We start from the raw sequence: 16,524 nt of genomic DNA, 5'->3' as shown, positions 1-16,524 counted from the left end.
TAACTGGCTAATTTGAGACTTTTCACACTCACAAGGTTCCCAGTGACACAATTTATCTATATATAGGTGAGGCGATGGTACAGTGAGGGCTGTGCAACCTACAATCACACTCATACTGTACACACACACACACACATCCTCAGTCGGTCCAACTTGTAGGCAGTGAGTGGCAGAACAGTGTCAGTTTTACTGGGAGCCTCTGAAGGGACCCCGCTGGTCCCTGGACCCCCAGTTTGGGAACCTCGGGTTTACACTATTTGGCGGAGCCTCATTCAGTGGCAGTACAGAGCGGGCGCTTGTGTGTGTGCCATAGATAGCATGTTCATTTAATGAGTGAATAATGTCCAATGAACTGTGGGGTGAGGGCCTGGGCCGGGGGCAGGAGGGGTGAGCACAACACAATAGGAGTGTTAGGCTAGTGTGGGAACCAATTCTCCCCGGGACAATAGACACTTCCCAGTGGCCACAGCGTGTCCATTCACTATCAGCTGCTGGGCCGGCGGAGCACGGCGCTGAATATGCACCAGCTCAGCACAATGCTGCTTTCTCCCAAACAAGACCAGACTGTTTCCTATCCCAAAGACAACACAGGCCAGCTCCAGCCTATACACAGCCTCATTCTCACATGAGCAGTCTCTTTCTCACTCGCTCCATGTCTGCATGTCTCTGTCGCCGTCACACACACCAACAGGAGGGTAGCAACAAGGCCGGGGATTGTGGAGATAGGCTGGGGCTGCCGTGCCGTAACTAGGCCACAGTTTCTCTCCACCAGGGCTGCTGGTCGCTGAGATATTCTGGGCTGAGATGTTATTAGCGTAACCCAGTTTACCCAGTACCAGGTGACTGCTGGAAGAGGGGCTCCCCGCTGGGACACACACTCTCAAGGACAATGCACACCAAGAGGCGGAGAGGAGGGGGAGGAAGGATGGAGCAGGAGGAAGGTTATGATGAAAGAGCGAAGTGCGACGTGATTGGGTGAATCACCGGCTTGCTGGCTGATTTGGATCAAGCGGAGTTACCGTGTGTGTTTCTGTGTGTGTGTCCACTCTGGGCTCCGCTGTGACCCAGAGTCAAACCTGTACCCAACCTTTTCTTCTGTGTGCGCGTCCTCTGGTTGCTGCGGCAACGGAGCCTGAGAACTGAAAGAGAGGGCGGGGCTGAGAGAGAGAGAGAGAGAGAGAGAGAGAGAGAGAGAGAGAGGAGCGCAAGAGACGCAAGCCTGAGAGTTTTTTAAATGTCACTGTGTACACACACACACACACACACACACACACATACACACACACACAGCAGTGGAGGTGAGAATGTATTAACCTGTCATTACACAGTCATCAGTCGTCACAGCTCTACGATCTCACAGCGGATCATATAAACCTTTAACTACTTCCTCTTTAATATGATTATTTGAACGAGATGATCAATAAAAGACACGCAGATGAATGAACCAATAAATATCTTTACAGCAACATGTCAGTGTGACAGTTTATACACTGCTCAAATAAATTAAGGTGACTCTTAAATCACACGTCAGATCTTGATGAGCAAATTATTCAAGTGTAAAATCTTCACTGATGTTTGTTGTGTAATTTGTGGAGAACAAGATGGGCCCACTGCACCAGTGTAAGGTCTGACAGTCACTCTGAGGACTTCATCCTGGTACCTAACAGCAGTCAGGGTACTGTTGGCTATGACATGGAGGTCTGTGTGACCCTCCAAGGATCTGTCTCACCAGACCATCACCAGTCATGCTGGATGATGTCACAGGCAGCATAACGTTCACCATGGCGTCTTTCACGCCTGTCACATGTGCTCAGTGTGAACCTGCTCTCATCTGTGAAGAGAACGAGGCAACGATGGTGGACCTGCCAGTTCTGGTGTTCTCTGGTCAATGATGGAGCTGCACGGTGCTGGGCTGTGAGCACAGGTCCCACTAGAGGCCATGGGGCCCTCATGCCACCCTCATGGAGTCTGTTTCTGACAGTGTGGTCAGAAACATGCACACCAGTACACCTGTTCCTCCTCACACAAAGGAGCAGATACCAGTCCTGTTGCATCAGAACCACCCTCCAGGCAAAGGTCCCGTATGGAGTTCATGTTGCTTGTATCCACTAGGGCTGACCCAAAAAATTCGAAGCTTCAAAGCTTCGTTTGATGGCACGGGATTCGATTGTCAAAAAATCACTAAACGTAGCAGTTATTACTTATGCAGAGCTTTTTAGTACTTTTTATTCAAAAGTTTATTTCTAAGATCTTATAATAGATTTTCATAAGGTGCACAATAAGGATTAAAACTGAATAATCCTTGTAGCTGTCGTCAGCTTACATTATCTTCACTTCCTGTCTCAACTGCGGCATCTCTGCTCCGAGTTTGTGTGTCTATGTGTGTGCCTAAAAGCAGCGCAGCGGACCCGACACACAGACACACACACAGCAGGAGGAGCGGCTGCTGCAGCGTGATCATAAATAATACCAACACTGAAAAAAGTAATCTAACAGTTACAGATAAAAGAACATTGGAGATTCTCAACACTACAGTCGTTAATAACTTAGCAGCAACAACAACTCGTTTACTACAGGCGAGATTAACGAGGTTAAAGCTTCACACATTAGTGGGGAAAAGCGAATATCAAGGGCACATTCACACCAGGATAGTCCGGGGGACTCGGTTCGAGTGGGTGGGGAATGCCGAAAAAATTTGCGCCTTCATTTGGTTCGGTTCACTTTCACACTGCACTTTTTAAAGCGGACCAAACCACCTGGACAACGTCACGCAGTTACAACAGCTGCTCGTTTAGGGGCGGTACTGCCCGAAACAACCACTGACCAGGAAGCAAAGAAGCATAAGGAAGAAGGAAACCCTGCTCATCGATTGGCCAGGACCGAAAATGTTAATCTATCCCCTTCAGCCCGCCTGGTCACCACAAAAACACCAAATGCACTGCGCTCTACGTCACTTCCTCTTTGGTTCACTTCCTCCCCTTGGTTCGCTGGATAGTCCGTTGGCATTTCCTACTGTAAGCAAACCGCGCCTGAGTTCACTTGCAAGTGAACCGAGACCTGCAGTTTTCAAGTGGACCAGGGTTCGCTTGTTTGGTCCGCACCAGAGTTTGAATGAGCGTTCACACCACTCCAAATGAACCAAACTATCTGTGAAGTGGACCAGGGTTCCTTTTCAGCGGACCAAATAGAACCAGCGTGAATGCGTCCTAAAAGATGGATCTCAGATTTTACAAATCGATATCAGGTCATTCAAATGAAGATCGACTGGGATGAATCTATTATTTTAACCCTCCCGACCTCCCTCTGTGTCGCTGTGTAGATGCTGCTCATGTTGAGTCAATGACAGCTGTGGCTTCATGTTACCTGCACTATATATCAGCTGTAATCTTAATTATCAGAATACTGCATAACAATAACAATGTCCCACTATATCATGCATCTCTACTTATTATCATTCTTCATCATGGCTTTGGGATTTCACTGCACTTTGACTGTTGAGCTGCAGGAGACATGTTTTCTTTCAGGGGTGTCACCTGGCGTTGGCTCGCCCTGGGCCCCACATGTGTGAGGACCGCCACTGAGCAGGATGTCTGCTGTCTGAGCTGAGCTTCAGTGTTACATGTTTACCTGCTAACAGTCGCATTATAATCACAAGTTACTGTCGTCATGTTCTGACGTTAGCATTTAGCATTTAGCTCAGCACACACAGCTGCTTCAGAGACACACAGGACACAGAGGACACAGAGGACAGTCTCGTGTCTGTCTCGTGTCTTTATTCACTGTCTGATCAGTTTCATTCTGCTTAACTCGACTCATGTCGCTCCTCACAGACTCCTCACAGATCACTGTGACTCCATGTCCAGGACTCCCTGCTCCTCTCCTCGTGTCGTCACTCCTCCTACCTGCATGGAGTCCGCGCTGATGATCTCCCCCTGAAGCCGCCTCCCCAGCTCGATCGCCAGCTTGGACTTCCCGGTACCGGTAGCTCCCAAAATCACCACCAACGACGGGACCATGGCTCTCCGTAATGCACCGTGCACGCTGCCTGCGGACGCCGCCATGATGCTGCTTCCTCGGCGCCCAGCTGACGGCAGCGCGCATGCGCATTGGGCACCGCGACGAGAGGTGGGCTCTGTTGCCAGGCAACAGGCAGCCGTTACTGTGGCAACACTGATTGATGAGGGGGTAATGTGATGAGGAGGATGCTTCATCTTATGAGACCAAATAAATATAATTATTCAGACATCTTACTGGAGTCACGTGACGTCAAACTGGCTCAAAACCAGTTCAGTTCAGTCACTGGGAGCAGACTGGTCTCTGCTCATGACTCCATCTGTGAGCACATCAGGCTGCTGATAACATTTAGTGAGATGCCTTTACATTGCACCAGTGTTATAACTGTTTCTATGGAAACTGTCCTGGCTCTGCAGCCGTGAGCAGAGATGCTTGTTGCCATGGTGAAGATGCCAGGATCAGTTACCGTGGAGGCTGCTCCGAACAAATGGACGGGGAGAGGGAGGTGTGTGTGTGTGTGTGTGTGTGTGTGTGTGTGTGTGTTCACTCATACAGGTGGTTTAATGGAAGATAAATGGGTGTAATATAAAAACCCTCAGAAAAAAACAACACGACAGATTTTATTCTCAGGTTTCAACCACATCAAACTTCTTCTTACAGCCACACAGACAAAAATATACATGAGTTATATTGTTTTATATTTCACTGTAGTTGTATTTTAAGAGCATTTTTAATGATAAATTCAAATTGCTGCTCAATAAACTCGTGTAAACTGTGTGCTGTTGCCAGAACCACTCGTACAGTTAAATATCACAGCGAGCATTTTGAGGTTGTCAATGAATATAAATATATATAACTATAATAGGGACAGTAATCGATAAACAACTGTCATGGGACTCAAACACAGTCTGTAGCAAAGGACAGCAAAGACTTTACTTTATGCAGAAGCTCCGACAGTTTGGAGAGGACAAACAAATACTGCTTCTCTGTTATCGTTCATTTGTGGAGAGTATCTTAACTTTATGCTTTATTGCTTGGTTCTCACTGTCTGTAGGAAACAGGAACAAACTTAACAAGATTGTTAACATGTCTAGCAAGATTGCGGGTCAACAGCAACGCAGCATGACACAACTTTGTGAGTCCAGAGTAGTGGAGAGGGGACCCTCAATCTTAGGTGATGTTTCTCACCCTCTCCATGGTGAATATGAGTTGTTACCATCAGGACGGAGGTACAGAGTGCCGTCTCTGCACAATTCTTGTGGCTGGAAATTTTTCATACCTTCCAGTACAGCTCAGCTCTGCTGAACAAATTATGCCTGTGATACAAGGTGCACACTATGGTAGGTTTCTTAATTGTTGATTGTTGGTGATGCTGGTGCAGAGCGCTGTTGTTATCAGCTGTGGTTGTACTTGCTCTGTGGTTGTCTAATGTTTGTCCTTAATTGTAATGTTTCTCAGGAATTTTCTGACGATGCCACAGACACAAAAAGAATTTCCGAAAGGATAAATAAATGAACTAACTAACTAACTAAGACGTTCAGAAGGTTCATTGACTGATCAGCTACATTTAGACCAGCTGCCAATCAGAGTGTTTGATGTGTCACACACTGATAATTCCCACATGTGAACAACTTTTTTTGAATTAAATCAAACCAAATAAATCTTTTTTTTAAAGATATTTTTTGGGGCATTTTTTGCCTTTAATGGACAGGACAGTTAAGTGTGAAAGAGGGAGAGAGAGGGAGAACCAAATTAATCCAAATATTTGTGGGAAATGTGTGTGCACAACATACTGATACAGTCAATCAAAATTATCCTCAACTTTTTGTACAGGTGTGGTTGAATATTGCAGCAATAATGTGAGGTCACGACACATCATTTGAGAAACACTGATTTAGACCATATTTCTATTTTTCCCCACAACATTCAGACGTTCGTAAAAGGTTCAAAATGTTTTTTTCACTGATTATCTGAAGCCTGACTATAGTTCCACTCCAAAATGATGATAGACTGTTATTTGCAGACTGTGGAGGATGAAAAAATCTCATGATTGCAAATCACAGTGACACATGGTCGAAAAGTGAACGAATCAATGTCTTCAAATGGTTGGTGAAAAAACGTTATACAAATATACACTCACCAGCCAGTTTATTAGGTACACCTGTTTAACTGTTTGTTAATGCAAATAGCTAATCAGCTCATTAACATTTAGTCATGTAGACATGGTGAAGACGAGCTGCTGAAGTTCAAACGCAGCATCAGAATGATGAAGAAAGGTGATTGAAGTGACGATAGGAGACTGGTCTGATGAGTCTGGACATTCAGATGGAAGCATGGATCCATCCTGCCTTGTATCAACGCTTCAGGCTGCTGCTGCTGCTGCTGGTGGTGTAATGGTGTGGGGGAGATTTTCTTAGTACCAACTGAGCATGGTTTAAACACCACAGCCTACCTGAGTATTGTTGCTGAGCGTGTCCATCCCTTTATGACCACAGTGTACCCATCTTCTGATGGCTACTTCCAGCAGGATAACGCACCATGTCACAAAGCTCACATCATCTCAAACATGACAATGAGTTCACTGTACTCCAATGGCCTCCACAGTCACCAGATCTCAGTCCAATAGAGCACCTTTGGGATGTGCTGGAACGGGAGATTCTCATCATGGATCAACTGTGTGATGTCATCATGTCAATATGGACCAACATCTCTGAGGAATGTTTCCAGCACCTTGTTGAATCTAAGGTGAGTGTGCAGCCAGATGATAATGATTCTTGAATGTGTATAAAAGAGGCAAAGAGGTCATTTCTGATGTCAAACCATGAATTTATTATTTTCTGACTTACTCTTCATACATAGAGGCTTATGAGGTACAGAAAAAACAAAGTGCTGAGACAAGGCTCCAAAAATCACCATAGTTAAACTCCCAAAGTAAGTAAGCAACGTCCACTGCTACCGTGACTGTGCCAACAGCAGAGACCAGTGACCAATACCAGTCAAACAAATAAAGAAACGGGGCGATCCACTGCTGTGGGCGCTCCCTGTTGAGAAATAATAATCAGGGCTAATGGTGGTTTGTGCTGAAATCATTAGCAGGAAAAACATGAGAGCTAATTCAGAAGAATGAAGGGGAGCATTGAGAGAGACATCCTGAAGTGTCTGATGCTCTCTGACTGTCTATCTGACTGACTGTCTGACTGACTGTCTCTGGGGCTCTGGCGTTATGTTACAGCATATTACAGCCAATGGCTCTATCACAAGAGCTACAGGCTATATGTGGGAGTTTCCTGAGTGCCGGTAAGAGCAGAGCATGCTACTCATCATGGCCGAGTCATTTACAGTACGATATCCAGGGATACAGTGTTCTCTGTTGCATGGCTTTATGGGAACAATAGGGAGCACCAGGCTTGCAGAATAAAAGCAGAGAGCGCAGTAACATTAAGGTCACGACAGGCTACACAAGTTTAAATCGGTAGATCCTCTTAAGCCCCCACCCCACCCCACCAGCCCAGCCCACCAGCGGCAGATTTAAGAGAGTGCTACAGCAGTGATTGGATTGAACCCAGGAGCGTTCAGGTGCTCTCCGCTCCGCAGACAGAAAGCAGACCGTGCACGCCAAATTTCAGCACATAACCACCACCAGAGCCCCGCCAGCTACAACAACAGAAACAGTCATTAGCTCACACTGAAACAACTCGGTAGGAAAATATAGTATAAAACTTTTGTCAACTTTGACTTGTACAAACAAAAGAAACCCCAGAGACAGGAAACAGAAACATGGAGGCATTGCAAACAAAATAAACAGGTGGTGACAAAGTGGCTAGTGTGATCAACGTTCAGTAAGTGTTTTATTTTGACTCTTTTTCATCATCATTTTATTAACAAAAATAGAAGCTTTGAGTTATCTTTGAAAAGCCGGCAAGCTCGGCCCCGCCTTAAGACGCGGGGCCCGACAAAAACTAGGAGGAGTATAGTAGACAGCTCTGGTTTTGGTTCTGGAAGGGACTGTACAGTAAGGGTCCTATATACATAACATCCAACAGGATCGTCTACGTACACTGAAAGGCTTCTATAGGCATTACATCAAATGCAAAACAAAAATACAAATATATCTGACAGCATGATGAAACAAATGTACAGTTGGAACTCGTCGGGCTTCATCTCAAAGCAGACGTTGGCGTATTTGATGTTAAACAAACAGATTTAATTGAAGCCATTCTCTTTTGGTTGATAATTTGAAGCCAACATTCACGTCTCGGCTGCTCTCATGGCACAACAATAAGAAAGTTACAGTGAAATCTTGGTGAAGATCTTCAGAGTGTTTTTTGCAGATATTGATTGAAAACAGGATCAATCTCAAACAACGCCTGTATGGCAACGTATTTTCCCCAAATAATGATAATAATGCTACGAAACTGGTCGTTCCCACGGTGCTGCTGTTGAGACGTCTACGATGCAAGAAGGGAAACCTGCAGGCACAGAGGTTCGGACTGAAAGGGTTAAAGTCTGTATTCTTTAACCTGGACTCCATTTTCCTGTTATTCATGTCTCCAATTGGAACGATGAGTTTTGAAACTGGTCCAGTACTGATGAGTGGCTGCAGCGTGCAACAGTGAGACACGCTGCAGTGTAACCACGTGAGGCATTTGTGCACCGTCAGTGTACGTCCATTAAAAGAGCTTCTTTTGCCACTGACAGGCTCAAGTTGTTCTTATAAGTGTCTTAAAACATTATGGACGGATCCCTACAGAGATAGACCTGTTTGTTTTGCAGAAACAGCCCTGAAATCAATCTCACCAGGCCCCATTCAAAAAAACAGTAATTTTAGCATGTGCAGAGGGAGCATGTTTTCACGTCTTAGTGGGTGAGTTAAGGATATAATCTGACAAACTAGAGTTGGTGATTGTTGGAGCAGAGGAAAAAGGGACCAGGACAGCTTTTGAGGGTTTATTTTGTTGCTGTCGACTTTGAATGAAGCGTGTTCTATGATGGTAAAATTACTGTTTTTTTAAATGGGGTCTGGTGGGTTTGGTGATGGTGATTTTGGGGCCGTTTCTGGTAAAACAAAAAGGATCTTGCTCTTTAAAAAAGGTCTATATCTGTAGGAATTCTTTAATAATGTTGCAAGACACTTAAAATAACACTGAGCCTGTCAGTATCAAAAACACTTCTAGTGGACATAAATTGACAGTGTACATCGTCCACAGCTGCCAGCTGCAGCGCTCTCACTCAATAATGAACCAATTTCAAACCGTTGTTTTCATTAGACACGAAACAGGAAAATAGAGCCCAGGTTGAAAAACACCAAATGAACCCTTTAAGCTGAGCTGTTCCAGAGGTGCAGGACTTATTATATCCAGTTGTAACATCACTGTTGCGTGGCTCAGTACAGTCCCACTGCAGACCCCTGCAGTCCCAAGATCAGCAAGCATGAAGCTCGAAACTTCAACTGCTGACAGGGAAAAGAAGTGTGAAGAAAAGAACAAGAGGAAAGAGGTCAGATGCTCTGGAGAATGAGAGGAGAATGGAAAAGAAGACGGAGCGGAAACGAGGCGCAACTTGTTAACAAAATGTCAAAGTTGTACGCCGTGCGCTGAGGACTGTAAAGAACAGTATGAGGGAGACTCTACAGAGACACTTTAGGAGACTGATGACAGACAGAAAGAGGAGACATCTCTGCTGTGCGAGCACACCGAGCCCCATCACAATCAAGGAAACGTCTGACCGGACCATGCAGCAGGCAGACAGCACAGTTGGAGCAGTTTATCAACTAGAAGCTGCGTTCACTTCCCGTAGCAAGCAACAGTTTTTCAGTGAGGGGAACTCTAACAGTTTGACAAACCTATATTGAGTGACCATGGACATATTAATCTGCCCGTAAGATGCCCCATAAGATCAGTCCCTAGCTGTCTGTCCTGACTGGCTCGCGGCCTCGTCAATCACTCAGAAGCTCATGTGCAAACCACAAAATAGAAAAGAAAAAAAAAAACAAAACAATCCACCCGCACTATTCCAACGTGACCAATTCAAAGTGAACATTAGTGTCTTTCTCCTTCATGTAGTCCTGCTCAGTGTGAGTGTGTGTGTGTGTGTGTGTGTGTGTGTGTGTGTGTGTGTGTGTGGTGACGCTCAGGAGCGTTTGAGCAGTGCCAGCCTCTGCAGCAGCTGCAGCTGCCTGGATTTCAGCTGCTTCCTCTCCTGAGCCTTCTGCCTCTCGCTGACGTGCAGCTGCTGCAGGTACTCAGTGGCTCGCGTCAGGATCGCCACCTTCGGCGTCTTGGGGCAGTCCGCTAAGCCCGGGATCTCGTCCCGCAGCGAGAGGAAACGCGAGCGCAGGTCGTTCCTCCGCTTGCGCTCCAGGAAGTTGTGTGCCTTGCGTTTGTCTGTGTCCTCGCAGTCGGAGGACTGGGGGCTGGAGAGCTGGCAGAAGGAGTGAGGCTTCGAGGGGGAGCTGTGGGAATGGGAGGTTGAGGAGGAAGAGGAGGAGGGAGGAGATGAAGGCGTCGTGGAGGAGGTAGGAGAGCAGGCGCTGAGGTTAGGTGACTCTGACCTGGCCACGGTCACAGGACACTTCCTGCTGTCTAAGTTCAGAGGGGCGTGGCCGGGCCGCGGCTGCTGGTAATGGGAGTTCTGGTGCGGCTGGCTCGCCTGAGAGGACGCCTCCTGACGGACCCTCTTCCGAGGCGGCTCAGGTGGCGCAGGGAGCGTGTCCGGCGAGGGGGCAGCGTAGTTGTGCTGCTGTTGGTGGATGGAGATGTGGAAACGCTTCATGCCGGGGTCCAGGGGGTCTGCTCGCACTGTTATGGTCACCGGCTTGCGAGTGTTTACCAGTCGTCGAGGTTTGCGCTGCTGCTTGTGCTCCACTGTCACCACGTCAATCTCCTCTTCGTCCTCATCTTTGTCATCTTCGTCATCTGAAAGGGAACAGGAGAAGGTATCAAAATATGCGTGTACTCATACAAAACACCTGCTGATGACGGCAGGTGGCGGCTGAGGTGGGAAAGATGAGTCACATGAGGAGACGCACTCACACCGGCCTCCTGACACCAAATTCCTCTGTTAATACCAACTTCACACATCCTCATACAATCTACATGATCTCACACACCGCAGGATACACACTGTCACGGTGATGATTCACGCCGTTAGGTCAGCTCCATCTCTTCACTCGTGAGGACAGGGTGAGGGCGAGAGGCAGAGACGGGTCAGGGGAACAAACAAATCAACAACATGTCCTGTTAGAATGAGCCGACTCAGATTCAACACTCCGCAGGTTTAAAACCACTTGATGCAGGGATGCACGATAACATCGGCTTTAAAATGAACTCTCAGAGTCAGCCGACACGCTTTTTCTTAATTTGCAAAATGAATAAATATTCCATACGTTAAAAAGTATTCTACTTCATGTCTCCATCTGCTGGTGGGCCGTCAGGATAAAAGTATGAATGCAGGATATGATGTTAACTCACCACAGAAGAGGCTGTTATACAAATGCAAAAAATCCAATATCTTACATCCCTAATTTGCTGCTCTGTTTACCAGAGTGCAGGCAGGGTGTTAAACATGAGGAAAGGTCTCATCGACTTGATTCCACCAACCAACATACACATTTCAATACTCTTGTAAATTGAAACACACTCTTAAGGTAATTGTGCCTCTGTGGATCTGACTGCTCAGAAAGTGGTAATCTCTTTATGAACAACACAGTACAGACGTGAGGACAAAGAGCTTTAGACAGAGAGGGTCTGCTCATTACTTACACCAGCAGTTATATGACAAAAGATGACACCTCATAATACGCGGTGTGCAGAATTCCCTCAGGCAGCCCTAATGGCTCTTTATGGGAGCTGAAGCATACATGTATTTCCTCTATGGCCGCTCATTCTGCTCTCTGAGTGCACATTATCCCCTGAAATGGTGTGAAATAGTGCCTCACACTCAAAGAATTCTGCACACCCAGCCGACCTCCTAAATGGCTAATCCCGCTCTATTCACAGCCCGGGCTGGCTCGGACCAAATCCACCCACTGACACAATTGGCGCTGCAGCCTGTTGAGCGGAGGAATGCAGCAACAAGTTCCCTTTGTGACATTCCACACACCATTATGCACGGTCCAGGCTCAGCATCACATGGCAGCCTACATACCAGCCTCAATCATATGGGTTCACCGAGTGGAACAGCAGGTCTGGAGTCAGGGAGGATTCTGGGCCATGATCACTTAAACAGGGCTGATTTCCTTCAGCTATGTGTTACATAAAGTTCTGATTGAATTCAGATCAGAGCCGGTGGGGGGGTGGGGGGTTGGGCACAGAGAGGATGTTGTTATCAGGAGTGAGACTGGAGGAGCAGCGAGAGGGAGCAGCTGGTCTGCTGGAGCCAGGCCAGGCAGCACATGTCTCAATGGGCGTGTCGCTCTCTGGGCTTCAGCATGTGTTGCATGCACCAAGGTAACGCAATGCAGTCATCATGTGCCTCGCCGGCCCTCGCTGTGCCAGATTATGACTAATCAAAGCTAAAAATTAACCCAATGATCAAGAGAAATGTGACATGTGAGGTCAAAGAAAGTCCTGAATCACCCTCCAAAATACTCACTGGGGTAATGGGCAGGAAGAGAGAGAGAGAAACTACAGAGGGGTGTCTTTGGAAAATTAAAGGAACACTGTTGAAAGTGTGATTATATCCACTGCACTACTACTGAGCATCAGACACACACTGGGGCGGGAATCACCAGAGGATCACTGATACAATATCACGATACTTAAGTTGCAGTATCATTGTGATTTAAACTATGTTGCCATATGCTGAGCGTTGCGATAAAATATATTGACATTTATTACCTTTCTTCAACTGTAAATTACGTCACTGAAGGAAAACTTTGTCAACATCTGTTTTCGGAGCAGCAAAATGTATCTAGTGGACCGAAAACGCAACTGATTATATTATTCAAGTAAGCTAGCTAAAGTTTAATTTGTAATATTAATAATTTATATAACAAAAAAAAAAAAAAATCAATAATTGGCCATGTGTTACGATACGATACAGCCACACAAAAATATCACAATACTATGCTGTATATGGAGAGACAAAAAAAAAAAAAAAAAAATCAACTCCGTATAGTATTGTGATATTTTTTTTTTTGGGAAATATCGTGACCTCACATCCTGCCAGGTATTGATTTTTTTTTATCATGTAGATCATATAGTTTCCTCTGGCAACATAATTTACAGTTGAAATAAAAGGTAATACATCACAATATATTTTAGCGCAATATTCAGCACATGGCAACATATTCAAAATCGCAGTAGTGACTTCAGTATCGTGATAATATCGCATGTGAACAGCCAAACAGTAACAGCCATAACTTCACCACACAACCCGGAGGTCAAAGAGGAGCTGTTGACCTCCACAGAGAGGCTCCGTGTCTGTTACTGACCTGAGGAGTCGGTGTGAGACTCGGAACCAGAAGACACTTGCTTCTTGCATCCTCCGGTTAACGGGAAAGTGAGCACGGCAGCAGGGTCCACACAGTCCGCCGCCAGGCCGCTGAGGGCCGACGCGTCGGCGGGGGCGCACTGCACCCTCCCCGGGGATGGAATCGCAGAGCCGGCTGCCACCTTGGCCGCGGCCCCCGTCCCGGGACAGGAGGCGCAGCGCTCCCCAACAACTCTCTCCAGCTGCTGTCCCGCAGAGAAGCCGCTCCACATGCAGTCCTGGATGATGATGGAGCTCAGGTTCCCGAAGGAGTCATTGGTGGTGGTCAGCTTGCAGGGCAGGTCCTGCTGCTGCTGCTGCTGCTGCTGCTGCTCGTCCTCCTGCCCCAAGAACTGAGACACCCACTCCAGCTTGTCCCCCAGAGACGGGCACAGCAGCCCGACCTTGGCAGACCCCTCTACCGCCCGGATGGGGGACATGGGCGGGGTCGGCACCAGCTCGAATTTCTTCCATATGTCCTCACTGGGTGCGGTGGACTTGAAGAAATCCTCGTCCGGGTCGTGGTGGTCGTCGTAGAAATAATGTTGGTAGTGGTCGAGGTGGTCCATGTCCCAGTTTTCATAACGAGGAGCGGTGGAGCTGATGCCCGGCATGGGGGCTGCAGGCGGGGTCACTCCCTGTTCCCTGTGTCTGCAGAGAGAGAGAGATCAGAACTGAGCCTTATGCTCATCATAATAATCACAGTCCTGTCTGCACACATGGGGGCTGCAGCTGATCACACTTGTTTCATTACATAGTTTACACCCTCATATTGCCCCGTCTCTCAGAGCAGCAGCACATGAACTAAGTGTGTGTATGTGTGTGTGTGTGTGTGTGTGTGTGTGTGTGTGTGTGTGTGTGTGAGAACATGGTGTGCCAATTAAGGCCACAGCAGAGTCTTCATCACTTCACTAAGGCGAAATAAACCTGGCGATGTTTTACGCACAAAGACGCAAATACCTGTGCGTAAAAGCCGCAAAGTTAAAGTTAAAGTGTGTGTAGCTGCTGAGAAGTTTCGCAACAGTGTTTGATTACATAACAGTGCTTTAGTAGTATGCTGTGACAGGGACGGGTGGGAGGGTGGGGGGTGTATGTGTGCTGAGTGCTCAGCAGAAAATACAGTGATTACATCTGATTGAAAGAGACTAATTGGATGGACAGGTACCCGTCCTGCTGCCAACGAGCCCGCTCACACAGAGGCTGAGGCTCCTCCTCGGTTCAACTCCTTATCAAGCTCAAAGAATTCAGCTGCGACTCCAACAGCCGATCAGGTAATTAGGCAGCAGGCGCGCGCTCCGAAGCTGCAAAGCCAAAACTTGACGCGCTCTGTGTGTTGTCTGAAACCTGTGCTCACGCGCCCGTGTGTCAGAGGAAGTTGCTGGGGAATAAAAAAAGAAGAGTTTACCTGGTGCTGAGCGTGAGAACCCTGCCCGCTCCTTCATAGATCCGCTGTGCGCAATGGAAGTGTCCAAAAAACGCAGCGATGATTCCTCCGTGTGTTCGGCCGCAGATGAGCCGTGACGCGGCCCCGCTCGGTGCTTTTCCCGGTTGTAAACAGACGTAGAGATAAATGAGTCTGTTTGGTCGCAGTGCCGCCGCGCGCAGGGCTGGACAGGCTTCAGCTGTGGTCACTTTCTTTGCCGACTACTGCACTGTATGATCCGGGGGAAGGAGAGTTGGCTATTATGCATAAAAGGCGGGTCGTAGTAGGAGAGCCACGCCCGCTGTTTAAAGGGACAGCACACTCAAAAAAAGACGCATGATGCTCTGCAGGAGAGAACAGAGGGTTATGTGACACTGACTTCATGAGATAACACTCAACTGCCTCTGCAGCAAGAATGCAAACATCACAAAAGGTGTGTGTGCGTGTGTGTGTGTGTGTGTGTGTGTGTGTGTGTGCATGCAGGAGCCCCTGAGTTTAATCATGCTGCATAAAAAAGGGATCTTCTACAACATGGAGAGATGAGCATGTGTGTGACTGCACATAGGGCGTGTGTTTTGTCCCAACATTCAGGGGGGACATGTGAAAGTGGGGGGTTGAGGGTCCATCACTCATGGGGCCAGCTGCACAAAGCACATTAAGTTTGCTCCTCAAGTATGAAACTTGAGGCTGACATGAAACACCTTGCCAATAACTGACTTAAAAGATCCCGTCACATCAAACCACAGAGCAAATATTCACTGTAAAGGAGCTGGAAAAGCACAGCTTCAGAAAGCTGAGTGCTCCAACCTGAGACACCCACAACTATTAACTGACTTCTGGTAAAAAACTGAAAGTGTAAAATCAGTTGCTCATCATTCAGTGAGTCCATCAGGTTCTCCAGTCGTGGAACACTCTTCTCAGGATGTCTTTATTCTCCTCATTTATCTCCAGGAGCTCAACCATGTTACAGCTCAGATGGAATAAGAGGTACCTTGTGTTTTTGTCCTTACTTTGGTTACTAAGGTTCTTTGTGTTCACTAAGCAAAAGACCAAGATAAGGAGAAAAACCTACATCCTTCAGTAAACATTTTAAGGAAACCTCGAGGAGAAGACTTGAGGATGAACGGCAGCGGACTGAGCAGCCACTGACATGAAAGATCACGTCGCATAAAGAGAAGCTGGAGGAACACAGCTTTAGAAAGTTAAGTGATCCAAAACCAGACGGTCACCCGCAGGACTCCACTCAGTCCGGACTGGAGAAGGTTTGTGGGTTGATGGTGTTTGACAGGCAGGTAGGAGGCTCAGTTATCTGTGAGTGTAGCTGTGCTGTAAGTAAACAGTCTGAACTCAGATGAAAGTTTAGTTTGAATCACCAACTCTGTGAGAGGACACCAGTTTAAACCTCCAGACTAACATGTTGCACATGAAGAAACAAGTTATGTTTCTGCTTCTTAACAGTCACATGGATAAGTCAGAGTTTACAATGAACCTGGGGACAAATCCTAGTTGGCTCACATTAGTTATTTGTTGAGAGCATAAATAGAGACATGTTGAGCTTTTCAGATGATGATCAGTGAGTGTGTGCTCGTAAATCAGCCCTTAAACCTGTCACACAC

At 47.0% G+C, this 16,524-nt stretch overlaps 2 protein-coding genes and 1 long non-coding RNA gene across 3 annotated transcripts in view; 1 reads left to right on the top strand and 2 right to left on the bottom strand.

Annotated features, from left to right (window-relative positions):
* Positions 1-4,101, bottom strand: part of trit1 (tRNA isopentenyltransferase 1) — a 47,055-nt gene extending 42,954 nt beyond the window's left edge. Inside the window, 2 exon segments of the mRNA XM_049602059.1 lie at positions 3,903-4,080; positions 4,082-4,101. Coding sequence (XP_049458016.1) covers positions 3,903-4,080; positions 4,082-4,101 — 198 coding nt within the window.
* Positions 1-16,524, top strand: part of LOC125904640 (uncharacterized) — a 237,357-nt gene that overhangs the window by 62,482 nt on the left and 158,351 nt on the right. The gene's annotated exons all lie outside the window — the stretch shown is intronic.
* myclb (MYCL proto-oncogene, bHLH transcription factor b) lies at positions 6,826-15,159 on the bottom strand. Its single transcript, XM_049602066.1, has 3 exons — positions 14,891-15,159; positions 13,448-14,136; positions 6,826-10,928 (listed from the first exon to the last, which is right to left on the bottom strand). The coding sequence occupies exons 2-3, from the start codon at positions 14,097-14,099 to the stop codon at positions 10,144-10,146; spliced, it is 1,437 nt and encodes a 478-aa protein (XP_049458023.1). The 5' UTR covers positions 14,100-14,136; positions 14,891-15,159; the 3' UTR covers positions 6,826-10,143.

The sequence above is a fragment of the Epinephelus fuscoguttatus genome, linkage group LG17 (genome assembly GCF_011397635.1).
Source record: "Epinephelus fuscoguttatus linkage group LG17, E.fuscoguttatus.final_Chr_v1".
NCBI lineage: Eukaryota > Metazoa > Chordata > Actinopteri > Perciformes > Serranidae > Epinephelus > Epinephelus fuscoguttatus.
Note: the sequence above shows the minus strand (reverse complement) of the source record. Positions and strands in the feature narration are given on the sequence as shown.